Raw genomic sequence first — 26499 nt, 5'->3', positions numbered from 1 at the left:
TGCATACAGAAAGAGTGCAATGCGCATCATCCAAGGGATAGACAGGCTTGAAACTCTGACTTTGGGGGACCAGGGGGGAGGCAAAGGCAATATACCTAACCTGAACATCTGTATCCCCATAATATGCTGAGATAAATGTGACTCAACACATAAATGGAAGCAAAAACAAAGATCATATTATCATCTCAATAGATTTAGAAAAAGCATTTGATAAAATTCAAAATGCTTTCATGATAAAAACCCTCAACAAAGTAGTCATAGAAAGAACATACCTCAAAATTAGGAAAGCCATTCATGACAAACCCACAGCCAACATCACACTAAATGGGGAAAAGTTGAAAGCATTCCACCTTATAACTGGAACAAGGCAAGGGTGCCCACTGTCACCACTTCTATTCAACATAATACTGGAAGTCAGAGCCTGAGCAATCAGTCAAGTGAAAGAAAATAAGGGTTATTCACATTGGGAAAGAGGAGGTCAAATTATCCCTGTTCATTGGCAATATGATCTTATTTTAGAAAACCCTAAAGACTCCACCAGAAGACTTCTAGGATTAATAAATAAATTCAGCAAAGTCTCAGATTACAAAATCGATGTATAAAAATCAGTAGCATTTCTATATACTAACAATAGTCAAGCCAAGAGTCAAATCAAGAACTCAATACTATTTACAAGAGCTGCAAAGAAAATAAAATACCTAGGAATATACTTAACCAAGGAGGTGAAAGATCTTGATAAGGAGAACTACAAAACACTGTGGAAAGAAATCATGGATGACACAAATAAGTGGACAAACATCCCATGCTCATGAATTGGTAGAATCAACATTATTAAAATGTCCATATCACCCAAAGTGATTTACAGATTCAACACAATCCCCATCAAAATACCAATGCCATATTTCCCAGATGTAAAAAAATAATTCTGCGCTTTGTTTGGAACCACAATAGAGCCCAAATAGCCACAGCAACCTTATGCAAAGAGAACAAATCTGGAGGCATCACATTACCTGACTTCGAATTATACTTCAAGGCTATAGTAACCAAAACTGCATGCTACAGGCATAAAAGTGGAGATACAGGCCAACAGAACAGAATAGAGAACCCAAAATAAAAACATCTACCTATAACCAACTGATCTTTCACAAAGCAGACAACATACACTGGGGAAGAGAAGCCCTATTCAATAAATGGTGCTAGGTAAATTGAATAGCCACACATGCCGAAGAATGAAACTATCACTTACCATATACAAAGCCCCCTATTGCTCTCCATATAGAAAAATTAATTCAAGATGGATAAAAGACTTAAATGTAAGGCATGAAACCATAAAAATTCTAGAATAAAACACAGGGAAAACTCATCTAGACATTGGCGTATACAAAGAATTTATGACTAAGATCCCAAAGGCAATTCCAGCAACAACAAAAATAAATAAATTGGACTTAATTAAATTAAAAACCTTCTGCGTAGCAAAGGAAATAATCAACAGTTAATAGACCGCCTATAAAAATGGGAGAAAATATTTGGAAACTATATATCTGATAAAGGGCTAATATCCAGACTCTAAAAAGAACTCAAATCAGCAAGAAAAAACAAACAACCCCATTAAAAAGTGGGCAAAAGACATGAACAGAAGTTTTTCAGAAGAAGATAGATTAATGGCCAAGATATATATGAAAAAATGCTCAACATCACTAATCATCAGGGAAATGCAAATTAAAACCACAGTGAGATATCACCTACCCCTTTCAGAATGGCCATTATTAAAAAGTCAAAAAACAGTAAATGCTGGTGTGAATGCACAGAGATAGGAATGCTTATACACTGTTGGTGGCACTGCAGGTTAGTGCAACCTCTATGAAAAACAGTATGGAGATTCCTCAAAGAAATAAATGTAGACTTACTGCTTGATCCCACAATCCCACTGCTGGGTATCTACTCAAAGGAAATCATTTTATCAGAAAGACACCTGCGCTTCAATGTTTATCAGCACAGTTCACAATTGCAAAGATATGGAAACAACCTAAGTGCCTATCAATTCATGAGTGGATAAAGAAAATGTGATATATATATACACCATGGAATACTACTCAATTCTAAAAAGGAATGAAATATCATATTTTGCAGTAACTTGGATGGAATCTGAGACCATTATCCTAAGTGAACTATCTCAGGAATGAAAAACCAAATACCACATGTTCTCTCTAATAATTGTGAGCTAAATCATGGGCACACACAGGCACAAAGAGATGTAAAGGACATTGGAAACCAAGAAAGCGGGAAGATGGGAGGAGGTGAGGGGTAAAAACTTACCTATTTGGTGCGACGAACACTATTCTGGTAGTGGGCACACTAAGAGCCCCAACGTATGCCTTATACAATGTCTACATGTAACAAAAATATTTGTACCTCCTTAATATTTTTAAATTAAAAAAATATATATATCAGCCAGCACAGCGGCCCCCACCTCCTTGCCTCTTTGTGATCTGACCAAATACATATAAGGGGAATTGTTTAGAAGAGGGTGACTATGATGGGACATGATCTGAAGTCCCTGAATCCAAGAGATGAACAGGGACATAACAGTTACCTTTGAAAGACAAAGGGGAAATGAGGTGTTTGTCATTAGGAATTCAAAGCAATGCCACATAGAAGAGGAGTAAATTTCACTTTGCTTTGCTAGAGGGCCAAACTAGGTTAACATTACAGAGATACATCTCTCAATCACTATAAGGAGGAATTCATGATCCCTCTTTGTGATTCAGGAGTGAAGGGTGACCTGCCGTGAAGCTGTGAGGAGAATTTAGGTAGAGGTTGGTTGACCATCTGGTGGGGATATTGCAAAAAGGACTTATGTATTGATTCTGAGATGAACTTTAAATCTCTGTCCAACTCTAGGAGTTAGTCATTCTGTTTGGGGTTATTACTAAAACCATTCATTAGTTTGATCTGGATTTGAATTTAGATTACTATGGTCAGGTTAATTTTCTAAACTGATTTAAGAAAGAATTAAATTGAAATTAGATTATTTCCTTGATTTTACAAGATCAGCTCATATTCAGTGCTCTGCAGAGAAGTCATAAACTACAAAACTTTTTCCAAGTGTCATTTTTATTTATATTTTAACTGTTAAGTATCCAATTATATTCAATTTAATAAGGAACACTTCCTATATATATTCATCTAACAGACCTTTATTGCATATTTACCATGAGCTACACTGTATTAGATACTGAGAACATAGACTTTATCATTAGCGAGCTCACAGTGAAGTTCAGACAAGTACATCAGCAATAATAAGCATTTTCATATGGGACTATGTAAGTGAAAAGAAGACCATATAAGTCATCTTGGGTGAGAATAAAGAGTTAGGGAGGCTTCTGAGTAGAGGTTAACTGATAGCCACCCAGATGAGAAATGTTTTTTCTCCTCCAAAAGTTTGCAAAATGTTGATGTCCAGAAGATGCCTAAATGTTCACAGGGTGCTATGTTAATTTATTATGAGATAGGTCATCTTATTTTCTTAGCTATGACATGATCACTATTAACTTTTCAAACTATTCTGGATTCCAGTCCTGCAATTAAAAAAAAAAAAAATCCTAGGAGTCTGGAATGGAGATGGTCTTAATCGGAAGATTGGTAGGAAACCAGGTGAGTGAGGAGTCCTACTTGACTTTTCCTGGCCTCTTCTGTGTTTACGGATAGAAACACTTGTTATGGTCCAGACAAAGCATTAGGTGTGATGGAGAAATGAGGAATTTGGAAGTATGGAGGATGGGGCACTATGATATTGGTACCTGTAAGGACTGTGAGCTCCTGAGGTTTAGGACAATGAAAGGAAGGAAGAGATTGATGGGCGTGAACTATGGTGCACTGGGAAGCATGGACTTTAGTGTGAAAACCTTGAGACCCTGGGGTCAATAAGTTACCACTCTCTCTTTCTCCCTTACCCACCCTAACCCTGGGTATTGGTTCTGAATTGTGGTCTTTGACATCTTAAAGGCACAAAACGATCTAGAAAGAATATAAATAATTAGAGTTTTGGAAGGAGCAGGATAAATGAATTAAGTTCATTAAAATGTCTTCAGAAGTAGGACCTATTCTGAAAATTAGAACTGCTATGTTTTACTCCTTGTTCCTGCTCTGAAATTCATCTTCCTCTGTCTCAGTTTTCTTATCATTTTAGTAGGATAAGAATGCTTGTTACTCTCATAATTTAAAAAAGTGCCCCAAGGATTCATTTCCTATAGCTTCAGTAGTGAAAAAATCTAGTTCTCAAGCAGGAAGCGTGCGTGTTAGTCTCTTTGTGGTCCTTGAGAAACATTTATCGTCCTTTTACTCTACTGAGAAGACAAATGAACAGTGAGAAAAACTCGTCTTCTTAGATTTAGAGAGAATTTCACCTATGCAATTGTAGGAAGAAAACGGTGCTAAATGTGTAGCTAGGTCATTTGAGAATTTGTTCTTCGCAACTGTATAGTGGTGAACTTCTCAGTATAGGAGGAGGACCTTAAGTCCAGCTCAACAGCACTTAAACTTAGAACTCAATGGGTAGCAATTAGGAGAAATTTAAAGCATACCCAGGAGGTTCCAGAAGTAAATATTTCTCTGGGCAGATGTGTTATAGCTGAATTAACTGGGTGTTTGTGCAACTGCAATGAATTGGAGAGATAACAGCCTTTATTGCCTGTAGATGTAGCCTGTGATTTCAAAATACAAGTGGTGTTAAATGTTCCCAGTAGAGGTGCAGGCAGTTTGCTAAGTAAACCATCCCTGCTGCCAGGTTATAATCATACTGCCTTAGGTTATTTGTCCAATTCTAAGTAATGAGGTTCCCATCACTCTCCATTTGAGATGTGTTTATCTTACGAGAACTTGGGTCAGATTGAACTTAAATTTCACTTGATTGTATTCTCCGCTAAGAACCATTCCGAGAAGAGTGAAACACAAGATTCATTTCTGTCGTATTATTCCTTGTTTAAAGGTTTTGCAGGCACAAAAATGATCTCCCTTTTTAGGTTGATTGGGTAATTTGGGGTGATTACTCCAGCCTCTCACTTTAACAGGTGAGAAAGCTGTGAAGTGGATGCCACTGCCTGGATACTCTGGTCTTTTCTATTTTCCTCCTGAGACCATTGATGAGTGACCTTTTGCGAGATCCCTGCCAGTGTATAAAAACAGGAGAGGGTGGCAGTGAGTGTGGAGGTGGAGGCCTCAGAGGCCAGAACAATGAAACCACGAATGCCTGTAAAGCGGTGAGCAGCGAGTATCTGTTTTGGCCGATGATAGTTGTCTCTACCTTTGCTGTAGTGCAGTGCATTGAACCAAGGTGAAGACTATTCCAGATGGGAACTGGTTTAGTTTTGGCCAAACTAAGACCAGGAAAAGGCAGGTATTCACATGTGCTCCTCACCTGAAAAGCTCCAATCTTCATGCTAGATGCTTTACATGTCTGATCATAATGTATATTTCCAATAAGCACATATAGTTGATGTTATTCCTCACTTGACAGTTAAGGAAAGAGAGTCTGCCCACTGTCACAGGGAAAGTAAGTCGTAGAACTTGCAATGAAATCCAGTCTGTTTGATTCTAATCATCTTAACTTAAATATGGCAGAGGTCCACATGATTGTCACAAAAACATTTCACACCCAGAGACATGAAATGGCAGACATTATACCAAAAGGTCACATCTGAAAAATTCCTGGAGGAGGGAAGGATCCCTGGTGCCTAGCCTGGAAGCATTCAGTTTCAATACATTTTTGTTGACTGAATCAATAAATGAGATGAAATTTAAACTGGGTTTGGAAACAGGTACAGTTGAGAAGTGGATCTTGGTCAAAGTGGGACTGTTTAATTATGGAATGGCTGGAGAGTTTATCTTCTTTTTCATTCACATCTCTATGTTGAGGCCTGAAATAGGAGACGCTGTAATTGCTGTTTTAGGTTTGCTGAAAGTGATACTTTCTATTTGAAATAGATCAATTAAAGTTGTTTTACATGGACCCTCTCATTTTCATCCATTCTCTCAACTGGTATTTATTTATTATATATGTACAGGCACTTCTTATCAAAAAAAGGCCCCAAATGTCGGGTTGGACTGGGAACTTACTCAATAGGCTACTGAAGACACAGTGGTAGGGATGTCATGGAAGATCATAAGTGGTGAGCCATGTGGTTAGGCTGATTATTATTATCCCTGTTACAGGTGCAGACACTGAGTCACAGAGCGGTTATGTGACCTGCATAAGCTCATAGCATATTTAAGGGGATAAATAGATGTATAGCCTTCTTCTCTGGCCTCTGGAGCTTTTTCCATTATCTCCCACTGCAGTCTTTCTTACCAAAATCCACAAACACCCTTACCAAAAACAGGGACAGGGTAAATGAAAAGAGATAGCTAGAAACTGCTACCTGTGGACATTACACAGAACATCTCATTTATACACCTGGGCAAAAGCGATCTATAGATAAGAGATGCTTGCCAGAGGAGCAGAGAGCGGCTCTGATAATCTTACTCGCAGGAAACTAAAATTAACTCTGAGATTTGAATCCAGTCCGTTGACACAAATGAGATTAGATCTTTTAACCTTCACATTGACCTCTTTTGTCTGATGGTAGAAGTTACATCCCTCTCCCTGGAATTTCCTGCCAGTCTTAGTTCATTTTGTGCTGCTATAACAGAATACCTGAGACTGGGTGATTTATAAAGAAAAGAGATTTATTTCTCACAGTCTGGAAGATGAGAAGTCCACAGGCAAGGGGTCCACATCTGGCAAGGGCCTTCTTGCTGCATCACCCCCTGGCAGAAGGCCGAAGGGCAAGAAAGTTTGAGAGAAAGCAAGAGATTGAGCTCACAGCCACAAGCCCTTTTTCAATTGGCATTAATTCATTCATGAGGGTGGAGCCCTCGTGACCTAAACACCTCCCATTAGGCTTTACTTCCCAACAGTGTTGAATTGGGGATTAAGTTTCCCGCACGTGCTCTTTGGGGGACACAATCACCCCATAGCAAGTATCCTGACCTTGAGGCATTGCTATAGGACCAAACTTCTAAAAATGACCTTTTCTGCTAGTCCCTTAAGCCTCCTGGGGTTTTGGAAAAGATTAGAGAGTTCTAAGGTTTTCTTGACTATATTCCAAGATCTCTATTTTCAAATTAATAATTTAATTGTTTGGTACTTGTTTGGTATTAAATTGTTTACAGTCTGGATAGTTGTGTGAAATTATGAAAGTTAAGTATGCTTAGTACCTATGTAGGGGAAGGGCAAGGACCACACTGAGTACTGGTTGTAGTACAGGTGCTTTTCCACATCTCACCTCACTTCCTAGTCACTGTGGTCCCAGGCAGTAGATATGAGCATTCTCATTGTGTGGGTAAGAAAGCTGAGTCGCTTGTCCAAGGTCATTTAGCTGGGAAGTGGGAGGGATTGGAACTGAACCTCACTCCTTCTGACTCCCATCCACTGTCCTCCAGGCTAGTTCCCTGAGGGAGAGTGTCCAGCAACTTCCAGGTACTGAAAATATTCACTGTGAAAATCCGAACAGGACAAAAAGCATGCAAAATATTTAAATGCAAGGACAGGAGGGCTTCAGCAGTCAACGTTTCATATAAGCATTCATTCTTTCATCCAACAGTTATTACTGAGGTATGCTGTGTGCCGCAGGACTTCTAAGTGCCACAGATACAGCAATACATGCAAATGACAGATGAAATGCCTGTTTTTTATGCCTTACATTCTAGAGAAGAAGATGGGCAATAGATAAGTGAACAAATGTGCAAACAGGATAATTTCTGACAGATAGGATCAGGAGAAAATAAAACAAGGTCGGGGAAACTTTAGGTGGGATAATCAGAGAAGGGAAGGCTTCTCTTGGGAGGTGATATTTTAACTGGGGTCTGTTTGATAAAGAAGGAACTAGCCATGCAGGTATCTGGGTAAGGGAGGAGGGGAGGAGAAGGATATTGGCCAAGGGAAGGTAAAGCACAAAGGCATAAGGTAGGAATAAGCATTATGTAGTCAAGGAGCAGGAAGAATTTCAGAACAGCTAGAACCTGGATAAATTATTAATACTTTGGTGAACTGAGTAGAACACATTTTCAATATGAAGACTTTGCTTTCAGAAGAAAGAGGTTAGCAAGAGTGAGAGCTGGAGGAGGCTGTAACATATGGGGAGAAACCCTCAGAAAGAAGTAGCAGAAATCCAAATGGTGCAGGTCTTGGAAAAGAAGCATGGCATTTGAATCCCTGTAGGACCTCCTTCAGTTAATGGCACCCCATATGACATTTAATTGGATTGATCCTAAAAGCGGCTCAATGGCTTAAGCCAAAAACACTGCCAGCACATCAAATTTGCACTTCTTTGAAGCAGTATCAGAGTAGGAGGGAGGCAGATGTGGCCCCAAACCCACTGGACACTGAAAAGCAAGTGTAACTTCTTATCTGAAGATGCTTTTCCAGTGAATGAAGGAGAAAGAATAGGAATAAAGTGTGGGGAAAACCATCACTATGCATTTTCAAATATTTTGGTTTAGTAATGGAGTAACTTTACAAAAATAGTGGAAGATAAAATTTAAAAAGAAGAGGAGTCTTGTATCCTTGTGGTTAAGAATGAGAATTCTGGAGACAGAAAACTTGATTGAGTTTCAAATATCTATCACCTACTAATTGCAAAACCTCTGGCAAGCTACTGGGTCTTGCTAGGATTCATTCTCCTCTACAAAATGGGGATAATAATAGTATTGGGCAACTTAGTGATAGTAATTTAGAATTGTTATGAAGATTAAGTGAAATTTTTGCATGTAAAGTTCTCAGCATACTGCCTGACACAGGGAATAATCAGAAAATTTCATTAGTTGTTAGCTATGTTAGCAAAAAACTGTGAGGAGCTTTTAGAAACATGTGATTATATGAGAAAGACAAAAAGAAATCATGAAGCAGTTCTGAGTGGTTCTGAGCAGGGGCATTACCTAATTGGAGCTAAGCATTGTGCAAATGAATCTGACAAGTCGCTGCTCCTCTCTGGGCCTTACTTTCTTCACCTGCAAACCAAAGTGGATGCCTCTCACATGGGCCCAGCCTTGAAACTCTACCATTTGATAAGTTAATCACAGACACTTGGCATTTGGTTGCAATCTGAAATGAGGGTGACTGACCATCCCAGTGTGCCCAAAACGTAGGATTTCTTGAGACATGGTCTCAACCTTGGAATGCTGAAACCAAGATGGTCTTAGGCAAATGGGGTGGTTGGTGACCCTACAAATGTATTGCTTCTGCGAGGAGGAGAAGGGGGTGAGGAGGAAACACTGGTTGAATGGTATCTCACTGGCAGTCTCCTAGCACCCCCTGCCTATTGTGTTGTGAAGAACAGGTACTTGCTGCTAATGTGGTCTTGATCCCTTTATTCTAAGGCTGACAGGAATGGAGAGGGGACTTTTCCCATTGTCATCTACTGCAATGCTGTTTCATAATGTCTGAAAACACTTCCATGTTAAAAATTAAAAGAGCCCCTTGCAGAGCTGACTAATTGCATGCCCTAAGGAGAAAGGTATTACTTTCCTTCCATTCCCAACAATATATAAAGCAAAGGTTTCCCATGAGGTCTCCTGAAGTAACTCGGGGACAGTCACTTGCCTGTGTGCTTTATCCTTTCCATCAGAATATGGTGAAAGGTGCTTCTCCTCCTTGTCTACCAGGCAAACTTCTACTCATTTCAACCTAAGAGTCTCTTGTTGGGAAGCCTTCCCTGTATCCCAGGCATTGTTTTAGGTGCCCCAATGTTACCTTTTTGCGTAATTTCACCTGATCTTGCAACCACACAACTCTAATTATTTATCCACTGCTTGTTCTCCATTACTCTCAGCATTCTCTGAAGTACCCCCGTGCCAAGCCAGCAGTGGGGCCGGCACTGTAGTTGATGTGATATTTAAGCATCCAAGCCCAGAATGACCGACAAGAGTATGGAATGCTGCTTTAGCTTAATGCAAAACCTTCCAACAACTTTCTTTTCTGTGATAAAAATGAAACCCATTAATGCAATTTCAAACCTTAGTTGAACCAGCCTGAGTCCCAAATTTCCTATTGCCAGGGCATGAATGTGACTCAAAAGAATTAAAATTATAGCAAAATTAAATAATCTTGTTGAGTGGATGCTAAACCAGGAGCCAGTTCCATTACATGTAGCATTGACATGTACAAGTACTAATTATCCACTAATTACAACCACAGTAGCATTGAGCTCGTTTTCACTGAGAATGAAGGAATGACACAGTGTTGTGAATGGTTTAAAAATTCAATCTCAGGCTCTGCGCACAGCCAGTTTGTTCGGAAGATACCGAATTTGTCAGAGTGCGAACAAAGAAGAAAATGTCTTTGAATCTGGGTGGCGTGTTCATTTGGCTAGTTGGTTTTTAAATGGGTACCTCTTGTGTACCCACCCATTACAAACCCTTAGTCCCAAAGAAAGCTGCTAAAAATATGAAAAAACATTTTGCAACCATATTCCTGAGTCCTTTGCTGGACTGCAAGGTCAGTCTTGGGATGATAAGGAAAGAGGCAGAGAAACCTGAATATGGGTGCCCAGCAGACCCATCGCTGGCTGCAGTCCTTAACTTTAAACTTGCCAGGGGATGGTCCCATTTCAGGGCTGCCATCACTGTTCCTGTTTCTGAAATAGGAAGAAAACCTGAACCACCTTCTTCCACCTCTACCAAGGGAACCAGTAAAGGAAAGCCAAACAAATGCCATAATTACAGTCTCCCAGTTAATGGCACAAATTTAAGAGTTAGATCTAGCTACTTAGTAATGTAGCACTCAATAAATGATGTGTACTTCTGTTGGTTTTGTGGATAAATATGTAATGAACAAGACATAGAGATAGATGCTATGGCAGACTCTGGGGCCACCCCCCCCACCCCGCATACCAGCCCCAATCCCACAGAGCCCACATTTGCTGCTCTGTCATTCTTTACCAGCTTTACTCTTTCAATGATTCTCTAACTTGACTTCTAGTTTTTTGTTTTTTTTTCCTGAACAGGAAACTAAAATGCCACCTAACTCACCCTTTCAATAAGACATGGCTGATGTGCCCCATTCGATTCTTTTTTTTCCCCTTGGGGAGACAGAGTCTCGTTCTGTCACCCCAGCTAGAATGAAGTGGCGTCATCATAACTCACTGCAGCCTCCAATTCCTGGGCTCAAGCAATCCTCCTGCCTCAGCCTCCTAAGTAGCTGGGACAATAGACATGCACCACCATGCCTGGCTAATTTTTCTATTTTTGTAGAGACGGGGTCTCGCTCTTACTCAGGCTGGGCTGTAACTCCTGAGCTCAAGCAATCCTCCTGCCTTGACCTCCCAGAGTGCTAGGATTATAGGTGTGAGTCACTGCGCCTGGCCTCCTTGCTAGATTCTTGGTTGCATTTTGGAAGGATTAATTTGTCAAACTCCAGCCACGGAGTGTGATCCTACAAGGCCCTTTGACTCGTCCCCCATTTTGATATTCACCATGGAGTGCTTTGTGGACCTAGAGAAATCAGAGACTGGCTGTTTTTGTGACTTCTGCCTTTTTGGGGTTTTTTCCTCCCCATTTTTAAAATTTTGGGGGGAAACAAAACTTGAATTGAGCCCTCTCTGACATGATCCCTACTTATATGTGACAGATTCTTGGATAAATAACATAATTTAGTTAAACAAAAAGCAAAAGCAAAAGAGAAATAAAACACATATTAGAGTCAAGAACTCATTAGAATTGGCAATCTGCCATTCCCCCCCATTAACCCCAATTAACCACCCAGACTGCAGACTGCAACGTGATACAAAAAAAATGGCTTTTTATGAACCCGTAACATTTTGTGTTAAAAACCCAAAACAATAATCATCACAGCACATAATTCATTCTGAATTTGTTTAGAAGCTTTTCTCAAAAGGCATGAAGCTTTGACAAGCCATAACGTAAATGCTAAGTGAATATTCCCACATATATAGACCATTGCCTGCTGTGGATGGTAGCACACGTGTTCATGTGCATGCACGCTTACATACACATTGTATTATATAATATTTAATTATAGTCTATATTATATATTTAATTATATGTTATTATGATAGTTTATTTATTCGATAGACCAATATTTATTGATCACCCTTCATATGTCAGGCCCTGTGCTAAGCATGAAAGATACAAAGATTAGGCCAGGCTCTTAAAAGGCATTCCTTTAATGAACATTAGGTGAATAAAAACATGGTTACCCTGGAGAGACCAGAGTCTATTAAAGAAAACAAACCTGCAAACAGAACATAAAGTGATATAATGGAATTGTTTATAAAGTTCTTTGCAAAAGAACTCTTCAACTCTTCTTCCCTACATTAATTTAGCCTTTCTTCCAAGGAGTTGTAAATGACACCAAACCCTCTTTTCTTTCCACTTAAGTTTATATGGGAAAAAAATATTGTATGTTACCCTTAGTGAAGAAGAGGTTATTTGCTCCCCCATAAAATCATTGCTTTGTTATAGAGGAAGAACTGAGGCACACAACATTTTCAAAGACTTGCACAAAGTGGCTGTGTTAATAAATGATTAAGCACAAATTTCATCATTCTTGTGAGACATGGTAGTTCTTTCCAAAGAAAAGAAAGGCAGTGAAATGCCACTAATTCAGACCCTCATTGAGGAGGACTTTATAGCTTTGAGAATGTGGATTCTACAATATTTCAGGAAACACATGTTTACTGCTTTCAAATAAACACATAAGGTTAATGCTACTATTAACATAGTGTTGCCAAACAAAAGACCTGCTTGGACAGATTCTAATGAATAGTTACATAGGCTGTTTGCAATTAGAACATCAAAATGGTGGTTGTTAAAATTAAAGTGCTTTGCAAATGGTTTGTCTTGAGTACATTAAATATTCCCCTGAGACCTTCCTATCATGTTAATTTACCTAGGTAGTACAAAGGTAAACTTCAACCAGCCATGGAACTATTACAAATTCTCAGATGGGTGGAATGAAAAATAATGAGACTTTACAATGTGGGTGTATATAAATTTAGGACAAAAGAAAAGGTTTGAATTATGTGAAAATTAACTGGAAAACATATGGTATTTTTTAAAAAGGTGTTATCATTCTTCTGATAACATTCAAAGCTTTCCATAACAAGTGATATTTTTCCAAGATTTTTTAATTGGGTTTCAAAACATTGCTCTTACCTAGGAGGTCTTGTATAAATTATAGAACAAAGATGATCTTAAAGAATGCCATGCCTATAAAGCACACATGCATTTTCAAGACTTTGCACGTTCTCTGAGTAATTTGCACTTAATCCATCCTCCTGATTTTATCTGTCACATGAAAACAGATGTAGAAACAAATTATTTGCAGTGAAATGATTTCTAAGGGTAGTGCAGTGGCTGTTTTCACACCTCTGGAGTGTGGCAGGAATTAAAAGACTTTATAGCGTTCATTTGAACAAACAGAAGGAAACTTCACCTTTTAGTTGCCTGGTTATTAAATTTTTAGACAATATCCAGGGTGACCAATCTAGAGGCAAGAATGTTTTCCTTTTGAATGTAATTAAGAATAGCACCCCATTGCTCTTAGTGTTTTAATAAAAAGAAAATATAATGCACTGCTTTTTATAGAATGCTGTTTCTGCTTTGTAAACAGCATCTGCTAAATTGCAAGGCACCATGCTAAGTACTTCACCTGTATTGTTTCTAACAAAGCCTGTTAGGCACCTAGTACTACCCCCATTTCAGAGATGACAAAACTGAGATCAGAGAAGTTATATAACTTATCCTTGTTCATACAGCTAAAATATAGCAGAGCAATGGCTGAGCGTGGTGGCTCATGCTTATAATCCTAGCACTCTAGGAGGCCAAGGTGGGAGGATTGCTTAAGGCCAGGAGTTCCAGACCAGCCTGAGCAAGAGGGAGGCCCAGTCTCTACAAAAAATAGAAAAATTAACTGGGCATGGTGGCGCATGCCTGTAGCCCCAGCTACGTGGGAGGCTGAGGCAGAAAGATCTCTTGAGCCCAGGAGTTTGAGGTTGCAGTGAGCTATGATGATGCCACTGCACTCTAGCCCAGGTGACAGAGCAAGGCCCAATCTCCAAAAAAAAAAAAAAAAAAAAAAAAAACAGCAGAGCCAGGATCTTTTACCTTTTTCATTATGGTTCTGTTCCATTAATCTCAGATGGAGATTTGACATTTTAACTTTTTCCAACTCTCTGTCAGATTCTTATTAACCATCGAAGGCCAGTACAAATGCAATTCATTCCCTTATCTTTTCCAATTGCAGAGTTCAGTATTGATCTTTCCTTCTTTAAGACACTCAGAGTTGCCTAGGGTGTGCATTACATTGCATCTTGTACCATAGTCATTCTTATATGTGTCCACCTCCCTCACTGGATTGTTAGTTCCCTGAGGGAAAATATGGGGACTTACTGTTGTATCTTCTTTGTCTTCCCAATGTGCCTGGTGTCCAAATGTGTATTTGTGGGGAAGAGGGAACATCACCGTGGAGGTGCTGTTTTACCTCTGCTAGGAGGTTCCTGGGGCCAGATGAAGCTAGGAGGGGTGTCATGCCACAGGCAGTGAAAGAAAGGATGCCCAAAGGAAGAAGTGAAACTGTAGCTGAGATAAGCCAGTAGTAAGGGAAGGCAGGAAGCAGGTGTCAGATCTAAAGTTAACACAGACAGGGCAACCAGGTAGTTTAGTCCTTTGCTGGGAGGGTTCAGAACAGAACTTTGTGGAAATCAGATGGGGATGTACAAGAAACTATGTTCCTGGTGGCCTCTATTTTATTAGCCTTTAAATTCTTTTGTTTATAAAGTTGAGTGTTTTTGATGGTGAGGAAACTAGACCAGTTAGATAAGTCAAAAAAACTAATTACCATAACTCCATCATCCAGGACAACTATATAGACAGTGATTCTCACCCCTGGCTGAATATTAGAATCACCTGGGAGATTTTTTTTTTTTTTTTAAATTCTCATGCCTAGGCTCAGCCCATATGAAATAATTCAGAATTCCTGGGTGTGGGACCCTGACATCAATATTTTTTAAAACTCACCAGGCAATTCCAGTGCACAGCCATATTTGAAAACCAACAATGATGTAGAGCCAAGTGTTTAAAATTATTGTGCATACAAATCACCTAGGTCTGGGAGGAGACTGTGGTTCTGCATTTCTAACCAGCTCCCAGGTAACGCTCATGATGCTAATCCCTGCCACACTCTGTGTAGCAAGGTTATATATTATCCTCTCAACAAAATTTGACAATGTGTGGATGAAGTGTTTCTTATCAATAAGTCTTTGAGCAACTTACTTAAACTGTGAGCCTCAGTATCCTTATCTGTCAGATGATAGGGTGAAGAGCAGACATTTTATCATTTTTGTTGCCCAAATGTTTGCAAACGTTTGAGGGGACTCTCAAGAGGGGAAGGAAGCAAGGTCAGACAATCGAACACATATGATGCTCTAGGCATTATTCCTGGAGCTGATAATAAGAGTAATATTACTTGGACAGTTAGTATGTTCCAGGAACCAAGATAAGCACTTTAAATTGATTATTTAATTTAATAAGCTTCACTTTACAGATGAAGAAGCTAAGTAACTTGCCCGAGGACGTGCAGCTGCCCAGGGGTGGGACTGGGAAGGGAAGCCAGACAGTCTGATTGCGGAGCCTGAGCACTGGTTAGTGTACCGCTAACCAGCATACCACAACGTTTCTCAGACTACGTAATCTCTAAGACCCATCTATACAGTGGATTTAGATTTCGAGTCACTTCTGCTTCCTTATTTTGATTATCCAATATTCAGAATTATGCAAAAAAAAAAAAAAACACTTGGCAAGAAGAAAAAGGGAGAGAAGCATGCCATATTGCACATCTGAGCACACACATCAGTGGTATGTTAATGGCACCTAAAGATGGCATCATTTCATACGACATCCTTAATATTGGTTCACCATCTGCAGCTTAATTTCTCTGAAGAAATCCAATATGGTATTCAAGGTTTAGCTTAATAGCCTAGAGACTTCTTCAGGTGAATAAATGCCGCCTCATCTAGGCCAAATCCAAAGGCAGAGCTGGAGGGCTCTGTGCGATTGGGAGGGAGGGCTGTGGGGACTGGTGATGAGGAGAGGAACTGAGGGCAGAACAGATGGAACTGGGAAGTATCCAGGTATTCCGGCAAAATTAGGCATGTATATGTCATCTCTGGTCCTAAGTGTATGCGTGCACACATGTGCATGTGGGTGTATGTGGCAGGACCACTGGGGCCAGGAAGGACTGTGCAAAGGAGAAGGCCTTTGAAAGTATTGTCCACTATACAATGTCATCTTCATTACTCCCTCCCTTGTTGGCCCTACCTCATCCTTCATTCTGATGACAAGTTGCTTGACCTAATCAATCTAGTTTATAATGCGTAGTACAACGAGGAAGCAGGGCTTGCTTGAGCCTTTGGAACTCTCCCTCCAGGCGGTGGGCAACTCCATCTGTCAACTAGGACTGAAGGGAAGTTGCAAGGTCTGTGCCAGCATCAACACTTTTCCTTCACAAGCTGGCTTTTTCCCTCTGCTACCTGTAGCGGCTGCAGAATCCTGAATCCACGAGGAAACATGTTTCTGGCAGAAGAGTGCTGCCTCAGATTTCCCTGCTGCTAAGGCAGAATCCATAAATGCCATCCACTGGCTCACAAAGAAAGAAATGAGATGTATCAATTACGAAAAACCATGTTATAACCAGTTATAAACCATGTTTGACCCATAGTGTCTTCATACTTCGGTTTAAAATGCACTCTCACTTTTAAAGCTTCTATTAGCATCATGGAAATCACTATTTATAAAGAAAAGTCCAAGTTGCAGGCTGAAGCTCCATGGGTGATTTCCCCTGTCAAATTTTCTTAAGAAAATTTAATAGCGGCACTGCGTGTTCAATTGAGCAACGTCAAATCTTTACACCTGATGAAACAGCCCTTACTTAAGAAGCATGTCTCATGGGGCCAGTTTCCAGAATCCTTTTTTTAACCCCCTTTTAGCTGATGATGTAGCTCTTGTATATTATTTTTCTTTCTGGTTGTTTTTTCTTTTCAAATAAATATCATACAGTCTAAGAACACACATTAGTTAGTTGTTTGTTTTTAAATAGTTGTAATATATGTCTTCACTCCAACTTTAAGTTTTTCTCTAATCCTTAAATTTGCATTTACTTTGCATCCATTTCATTTCTTTCCAAATTCAGTGCACAGCCTTATGTCCATGTGTAAAACCTGCAGGGAACATTTTAAGACTCCTTAATGGGCTGAAAAGAGAGGTGAAAATTGTGGAAGAAATAATAAATGTGGGAATAACCAATGTGTGGTTTTTCTCCTCTACATAAAAGCACACATTTATAGTTAACTGATATCTTTACTTTCCCCCTTTTAAGAAATATGCATATGCAGGTTTAATTCTGTGTCGATTCTGTGGATAAATGAAAACCAGAACTCAGACCTGCTGTTCCTGATGGGGTGACCCACCCAGGTCTTGCACAGCTGAGCTCAGGACCATTGAGAAGAAAGTGGACTCAGATGAGAGAGCAGGGAAGGAAGAAGAAGAGTGATCTCCTTCTGATGTCTTTTAATATTATCGTAGACTCACCACAATGAAAAGAGGTTTTAAGACATTCCTAGAGGAGTAAACTGAGCCCTAAAGAAAAGATGTGATTGCCTGTGATCTCATAACCAGTTATTATACTAACAGAGGGTATACGGGGACCTGGGTCTCCTGATTCCTAGGCAGGCGACTTTGACAACACCCCACATCTTCTCCCACTAGACAGACAATGAAGAAGATTCATAATTAGAGTTCCTGGGTTGAATTATGGCAGAGTCATTGGTGACTTTGGGGAAGTTATTTAACTCGGTTTCCTCTTATAAGTGGAGTTAAAATAGTTCCCATTTCTTTGAAATTTCAGGGTCAGAGGAAAAATTAAAGTTGGAGTGAAGATGTGTATTAGGTCTGTTTTTAAAAAAACTAATGTGTGCTCTTATCTAATGTGTGCTCTTATTCTATATGATATCTGAGCTACTGTAAGATGAAATGAGATCATGTAGGTGAACTGTTTAGTGTGGTACCTGGTACACAGTCAGTACTCAATAAATGCTGCATACTACTGCATTACTATTCTCCCACCTTTATCCTTATATCAGGTAGAAATTAAGATGTGTGAGAACCACAGAATGGCCACAAAGCCCTCGTTCATAAAATTAAACGTTAAACATTTTTAATCAACGATCTAAAAAAAAATTTTTAAAGGCTATCAGGAATTGCTCTAATGACCTCTAAAAACTGGGGAAACATTAACATTATTCAAAGAATGGAGGAGAGCATTCAGATAACTTTAACTCTTAGACATTGGGACCACGATGGCCACTCTGTATAATAAAACAATATCGAGAGTTCTGGAAAACTGCATTCACATCACCCTCAGTCAGACAAGTTTGGCCTGGTATCTACAATGTACCAGCTTCTGTGTTAAACACCAAGAACACAAAATGAATAAGACTTATTCCCTACCCTTTTACTGTATCCTATTAGGGAAGACTGACTCTTTAACAAATAGAGCAAAATGTGTGCTGTAAAAGTAGCATTTTATTCAACAGATGTAGCAGGCACTGATCTAGGTTGTTGAGCTTAACTGCCCAAAGTCTCTGCCTTCTGAAACTGTGGTCCAGAGAGAGAACCAGACAATAGATGGGTTACGAGCAACATGCTAGAGTAGAAAAAGTCCCAGAAGGCTTCACATAGAAGGTAACACCTGAACTGTCTGAAAGGATGGTGAGGGGTTTATGGCATAGCTGGGGGTGGACGTGGAGAAATGGTAAGCAGAGGAAACGGGACATGAAAAACAGAGCAAGAACTAATTGTAGTTCACAGAGCTGATAATTCTAGTTGTTATTTGTTTTTTTTTAATACTAAACCTGGCTTCCAGCAGTCTTGGAGAATTCTGCTGAAACAGCCAAGACCTGCACTGCTTCAAGTAGCACTTAAAGAAAATGTGAGTGTCCTGGCAATAGATTACACAGCTGCGACCTGGAACACCCATAGGGAGAAAAGTCAGGGAAAAGATGTCATCTTTACAAGTATCACTTCTCCAACCATGACTACTTAGAACAGTTTGAATTCTCTTTTGAACAGGCAGCCACATTTTTGTGCTCAGGCAGTTTCTCAGAGAGAGAGAGATTGTTAGAGTCTCCTGTCTCCACAACAAAAAATCAAAAGCAGCCATTTTTAAAAATAATTGCATGGTTCCAGCCATATGCTCCCCCCACCCACCCTTACTGAGTATCATTCACTTAGGACTGGCATAATTCCCCTCCTAAATTGGAGGTTTGCATATGTAATTATATCAAATGATGTGTTTGTTTATATCTCCAAACCACATTCAAAAGCTTGCCTATGATTTATTTTTGAAATTCAATTTCATCATGTCAGTCCTCAATTTACTGTGCCCAGTGGGTCTACAGTTTCATGTGTGATGTACACGCCTCTCTCTTGCATAGATTAGAGAATGGGGGCTGCCGTCCACAGTGATGAGTCAGAGTGGTTGAAAAAGGAGGCTGCTTTGTTTTATCTTCTTCTCTAGTCTGAGATACAAATGCATTCAGCTACAACAAAGTAGTTAAAAATGAAGAGGCAGCCTTGGTAATTTTAACTAATTCTTCTGGCCTGTGAAGGATGGCTCTCTGCATCCCTTTCTGATTGTAAAAAGTGACAGTGCTACTTTGGCACTATGCACAGCTCATCATAAGTATAACCTTTAGAAGGAAGAAAGCTTTCCTTCCTTCTTGGTTTAGTCCTGGCTTGGTAACAAGATTTATTATATTTTTTGGTGCAAATAACTACCAGTTGTTGCATTAATCCAAGAAGTTCAATGTTTCTGTGTTCCAGATTCCCATAAATAAACCTAATTACTCTGTTTATTCCAACCGTTCTTCATGCCTGATTCCTAAACTAACTCATTCATTCATTCATTCATTCATTCTTTTCAAGTGTCTACCTTTTTCAAACATGAAAGACTTGTTAAAACCTAAAAGTCAGAGTTTATGATTTTCTACCAATTTTTACAGCTTTTTTGGTATATAATTTATATACAATAACAGTCACCCATTTAAAGTATACAATTCAGTGGTTTTCAGAATATTTATAGATTGTGCAACCATCAGCACGATCTGTAATTTTAGAACATTTTATCACTCTGAAAAGAAACCTTACACTCGTTATTGAGCCTATCCCCCTACCTCATCTGATTTTGTACTGATTTCCACTTTTAGATTTTTTTTTCTTGCTTTTTACTTCATATCTGTGAAAATAAAGGTGATAGAAGCCAAAAGAACTGAAACCTGCAGAGGTTTGCCTGCATCTTTGCTTCAGGAACAGAAACTGCCTGGCTTTCTCACAGCTCCAGGTTCAGTGTTGTGTGTGTGTTTCAGACTTTTCAGGAAGCCTGTCTCTTTCTCTGTTGCTGATCAATATGTGAGAAATGCATCCTGGGGAGGGTATGCAGATGGAACGAGACCACGTTGCTCTCCCAGTTATACGTGGGCATTGTGAAAATAAGTGAATGCCCTAAAGGGTGACCCCAAAGAATCAATAGGAGAGGAAGCTGACCTCTTTCCTGTGCACAGTCCCCCCACAGTGGGCAAGCAGGACCGGTGATGACACGAGAGTCCCCAGGGGAACAGAAGGCAAAGGGGCCCTGGTCTTTTGTGCCTGGAAGAGCAGCAGGGTAGAGGCCAAGAGCCCTTTTACCCCTTCATAGACTCAATATAACAAGCATGTCTCATTCCCAATGTGTCCTCTAACAGGTAAGCCTTCATGAAAGTCTCCCCTTCCTTGTGACAGTTACTCCCTACTTAGAAAGAACCTCTGTGACATAGTACCTTGTTGGATAGAATGGCCTGAAAAGGAAGGTGTCAGATTCATGTTAGATGCCCACTGGTGTGACCACACAGACCCTTCATCAATATGAATCAGAGCTGCGTCCCCTTTCTTCCTCCTTCATCACCCCAGCCACCAGTGCTCTCACACATTATTCCCCCCACCCTACCATGTACGCACTGAGCCCGATGGCCTGACCCAGATTCAAGAGCAGCTCAGTGTATTTTATTCTTGGACATGGCAGGGCAGAAGAATTAATGTCAATAAGAGTCAAAATGAGATTCAACAAAAGAAAGAGGAATTAGCACCTTTGTCTTAGAATCAGAGGACCATCTCAGCCCTCATCCTAAGAGATTCTGATACAGCAAATGAGGGATGGCGTGGTGGAGACAAAATCCATGTTTTTAGTTTCCTGGGTGATTCTGATGGTTAGCTGGGGAAGGGAAGTCACTGATCCTCTCACTTGAAACTCTTGGTGTCAGGCTTCCATAATCCCATGATCTCTGATAGTAGTAGCTCCTTATATCCAAGAATGCCTCTGCATTGCTCCATTTACATAGAGGGACTCTGTAAATGGTTTTAAATGAATGCAAATTTCACACACACCTCCCCCACCCACAAATACACTCTTCACACACAAAACAACACCCTCCTAAAGGAACACATTCCAAGTCTGTAGCAAAACTGAAGATTAGAACATAATCGATCTCTTCCACAGCATCTTTCCATAACCAGGCCTTAATGAATTCCTATTCTTTGTTCTAAGTGGGGAACTAGGTGGGCACCAGAGCCTCAGAATCAAAAGACAGGCTCCTCTCATGAAGAAACTCTGTCAATTTGTCTAGCAGGAAAATACATGTGCACAAAGGATTCTAGCATAGGGCAAGGAGCAACAATGGTGGAGTATTGGTTACGTGGGGGCATAGCAGATGGGCATCTAACCCGTTAAGGGGACCAGAGAAGGCTAACACTCGACCTAAATTTAAAAACTCTAGCTCAGCGTAGTGTTGCACAGCTTGGTGAATGTAGCTTATCATACTGTATTGTACATTTCAAAATTACTAAGAGTAAATTTCAAATGTCCTCACCACAAAAAAAAGTATTTAAGGTGATGCATATATTAATTTGCTTGATTTAATTATTCCACGTGTATTCACACATCCTAACACGACTTTGTACCCATAAATATATACAACTACAATTTGTCAATTTATAATAAAAAGTAAAGAACAGAAAAATCTGTGGGTGAAGCAGCAGGATGGGACACATTCCAGAATGAATTCGCGGGAAGGCAGATCATTTGTGCATTGGAAACACAGGTTTCCCTCCAGTGGGAAGCGTAGAGGTGGAGGGCCGTGGGGCAGCCTTGTAAACAGCCATGCTACCCTGAGTGGGAAATTATTTTGAGGGCCGTGGGGAGCCATTTAATTTCCTGTGGTCTCTTCTTGGCTTTCTCTAAACTCCGTGTACTCCCACCCACCATTTCTACATAAGACAGAAGCTGAAGTCAAGAGCTCCTCCACGGGCCCTAGCGAAATACCCTTTCCATATTTCACCTTCCTCACTAGCACTGGGAACAAGCTTTTCATCTGATTTTCTCTGTTCTTTCCTTGTCTATCAGAATATACCATGAAAACAGCCCAACCTGTATTCTCTTCAGGGACATTGTGGAATTGAGAAATGGAAAATAAATTTGACCTCCTAATTGCCATTTGACAATAAGAATAATAAAACCTGCAAAAGACAAATTGGTGCAATAAGCTGGGAGGCCTTGAAGGTTTTGTCTTCTCATTTTCTTTTCTTTGTCTTTATACTCAGAGGGGTGATTCATTTATGAAAAACACCGTTGGAAGAAAAGATAGGTATTTTCCATGTGGAACTTATTTCATATAAAGACTCAAACACATAAAACAAAATGATAAAATTACAGTATGAGATCTTTGGTGTTGTAAGAGTTATTAAATTTGAAATAATTATGTGTACAAGTAGTTACTATAGAAATAACCTTCTTTGTCACCTATAACAAAAATTATATAAGCATGTAAAAGTTAAACAAGAAAGTGCTGTTTCTAGCCTGAATCTAATCAGCCTAAACAACCTATTAATTGTTCAAGAACTCTAAATCTTTAATGAGGTTCCTACTGTAGAATTTCAGTCATATGCAAATGAATCATTGAAACTCCTCATTATCAGAAAAACAATGGTTCTTTAGTGAGTTTTTATATCCCTGAAGTGATTACAATACCTCAGTGGTGGTAGAAAGAACTGAAACAGTTTTTTCAGGTTTTCTTTGTAAATTTTATTTTCTGTTAAGAATAATTCCTGAGACCATTCGGATTGTCACTGGGGATTGATTGGAAAGTTACTGTTCCCCACCGCTTTTGCTTTTCATTTAACTGGACTTGTTTCCCACACTCAGTAAGTTACTTGCCCCAGATATTTAAAAGTCAAATATTCTCATTTCTACGCAGGTCTGATTACAACAACTTCAAGGAAATTGGATCGAGAACAGCAGGCAGAACATTTTCTGGAGGTAAGCGCATAGAGGGAACTGGAATTCATTAAAACTGACTTTTACTAAACTTCTTTAACCTTCAACATAAACTGGAACTTTAAAATATTTGAACAATGGGTTTCACAATGAAGGTATTCCTCTTGGTCTGATTTGTTCAGCATTTGGAGAGTTTGGTATATTCTTCCCCATGTCCTCCCATGTCCTCCTCTGCGCAGAGCAAGGCTAGTCGAGCTGCCTTTGCCTTTTGCTAAACACAGGCAGGTGTGCTAGCATCTCTGCCTCTACTGAGGGCTCTTTTGTCAATAATCAGAAAAGAAAGTTCAGAAGCAGAGCCCTGTGAGCCACTGAGACACAGATGTAAAAAGAGAAGGAGCAAAAGTACACCATTGCTGAAGAAGTGCATTGCTGTCCTCCTCTTGTCTTGGGGAGAGGCTTGAGGGAGAGATGGCTGCTGGTTGAGTCATTACCCGAGATGACTGTTTCTGAAACCATAAAATGGACTCCTATAATTCATTAAGACAGAAACAGCAGCAATATAAACTCTGAGGGCATTATTTCTGGAGAGGAAAAAAACCCACATGAGATGAGAAAACAGATAGGGAAGAGCTTTGCAGAACATTCTTTCTATACATATCGAGTATCTTTATTGGGAAACTTGAAGTCTGGGTAGTTTGTATGACACTGTGATTTAAGTGTGACATGGAACAGATGACAATGATTAGCACTTAGGGCTTTGTTAAGGGTTTATATGTGTCCATGCTTCTAAAATGATCTTTTAGTCCCTAAGAACCACATACTGAAATTCACCATTCCTCCTTGCACACGCACACGTGCACACACACACCCCACACCCATCAAATCACGTGTACAATCTCTTCTGGTATCCTGCTTTAAGTCAGTTCTCCAGTAATAACTTATTTAAAGAACACCGAACTAGAAGTCAGGACATGGGTCTGGGAGCTGCCCTGACGTGATTAGCTTGAAGCCTTGGATGATGCTATTTAATTAGACCTCAGTTTCCCCTACTGTGAAATCTGGCAGATAATTACTATCCCATACACCTCAAAGGATCGCTATTAGGATCAGACCTTATATTTTGTATCAAAGTATCTTCAAAACTCTTCAAGCATTACACATAATAAGGAATTATGCAGCACTATGATAATCCTTTTAAAACATTACTATCATCTCATAAATATAAAAGACTCCAGGCTGCCAAAAAATAATTATAATAATTCTATTCTCAAAATTATATTAATGGGCTGTAGTACTTACCTGGTCCGGAATTAGAGTACATTTGCCAAAATAATAGCATATTATTATATTATATTTATGTGCTTCTTTCTTCTCCAGAAAAGTGTCCAGGACACCTGGAAAGGCTGTGTTCTTAGAGAGTTGAACCTATTACCTCCCAGCAGGAAGCAGGGAGGCCTCTCACTAGCTGGGGAACCTGGCTGAGATCGCTCACTGCCTTGTTCCTCGCACAGTGGTGTCTGCTGTCCGAGAGTGTGTGGAGAAGAGCGTGACTGATACAAGTTCCATCTATGGTAGAGAAACAAGGGAAGAGTGTTTTCCAAGCATTTGAATTTACTTCCCAAAAGAACCCTTAATGGCTTCATATCCTTTACAGACTTACATTAGTACTGAGTAACATTTTGGTACTTTGAACCAACATAGATTGGGATCTAGAACATCATTTCTCAGCACAGTTGAATATCCCCTTATCAGAGATGCTTGGGACCAGAAGTATTCTGGATTTTGGAATATTTGCATCACACTTAATTGAGCATCCCTAATCTGAAAATTCAAAATCCAAATGTTCCAATAAACATGTCCTTGAAGCGTCATGTTGGTGCTCAAAAAGATTCTGATTTTGAAGCATTTCGGATTTTGGATCTTTGGATCAGGGATAGTCAATGTGTACCTGATATAATCTGCATAGGGAAGCAGGGTAGCATAGAAATTAACAACCTCATAGGGTTGGTGGGAGATTAAAATATAAAAAATGTATAAAATATCTAGTCCAGCATCTGGGGCTAAGTAGATGCTCAGGAAAGTGTAGTTATAATCATTGTGATTTAATTATTATCATATGGTGATATAATACCTGAACCCTCCTAAAGATTTCACTGCACCTCCCCACTCCAGGAAGGATAGTAGCTCCAGGCAACTGAAATGCAGAAGGAGCCCCAGGTGGCAACCAGTGGACTCAATGTGCATGCCAGGGACTGCCCCAAGTGCTGGGGATGCAGAGTGAGCAGGGAGGCACATGATAAAGGAATAAATGCTGTAACTGCAGAGAGAAGCTCTCTAAGGCCACCACAAGATGGTTCCATGACAGTGTCTAAAAGTAGGGGAGTGGTAGGCAACATTCAGTAGACTGGTTAGGTGGGCTTTTCGAGGTGCCGATATTTGGTGCATTTGGTGACATGATGCCAAGATTGTGTTCATGAAACAGAAGCCAGGCCAGTGTAATGTGGAGCAGGTTAGGAGGTGGGGTGATGGGAAATCAAGTTGGAGAAGCAAATGAAGGGCTGTGGCAAGGATTCTGCATTTTGTCCTGAGTGCAGCAGAAAGCGATTAAACAGGGATGGCCGGATATGACTGCCATTGTAAGGAATGGCTGGCTTCCCTGCTGGGCAGAGATGGGTGGGGGGTAGGGGGGAGGACTATAAGTGGGGAAGCTTTTATAGAGATCCAGGTGAGAGGTGATGGTGGTTTGAAGGAGGGCGAGGGCAGTGGGTCAAGAAGGGAATTGTTGTGTAGCACAAATCTCATCATGATCCCGGCTAACAAGCAGCACACTGGCTTTTCTAAAGTCTTCAGAGTGGATATTTTTAAAATTGTAGGTCATTTGAATCATGCCAGCCTGGCCTCCAGCACACCCCGTTGCCCTCTCCAGCTCCCGGGAGTGCTACCACATGCGCTGTTCCATTTAGTAAATCTCCTGCTAAGGCTTTCAGAAACCAGCTGAACCTCAATCCCTGTCTCTCCCCCTATCTACTTCTCCTCCTTCTCTCTCTCTCTCTCTCTCTCTCTCTCTCTCTCTCTCTCTCTCTCTC

At 40.0% G+C, this 26499-nt stretch overlaps 1 protein-coding gene across 1 annotated transcript in view; it reads left to right on the top strand.

Annotated features, from left to right (window-relative positions):
- The window catches only part of FAT3 (FAT atypical cadherin 3), a 528492-nt gene that overhangs the window by 317453 nt on the left and 184540 nt on the right, over window positions 1-26499 (top strand). Inside the window, exon 3 of the mRNA XM_012657230.1 lies at window positions 23394-23455. Within this exon, the coding sequence (XP_012512684.1) occupies window positions 23394-23455 (62 nt within the window). The remainder of the gene's footprint in view (window positions 1-23393; window positions 23456-26499) is intronic.

This window comes from Propithecus coquereli, unplaced genomic scaffold, assembly GCF_000956105.1.
Source record: "Propithecus coquereli isolate 6110/MARCELLA unplaced genomic scaffold, Pcoq_1.0 Scaffold534, whole genome shotgun sequence".
NCBI classification, from domain to species: Eukaryota; Metazoa; Chordata; class Mammalia; order Primates; family Indriidae; genus Propithecus; species Propithecus coquereli.
This window is presented reverse-complemented; position numbering and strand designations above follow the sequence as displayed.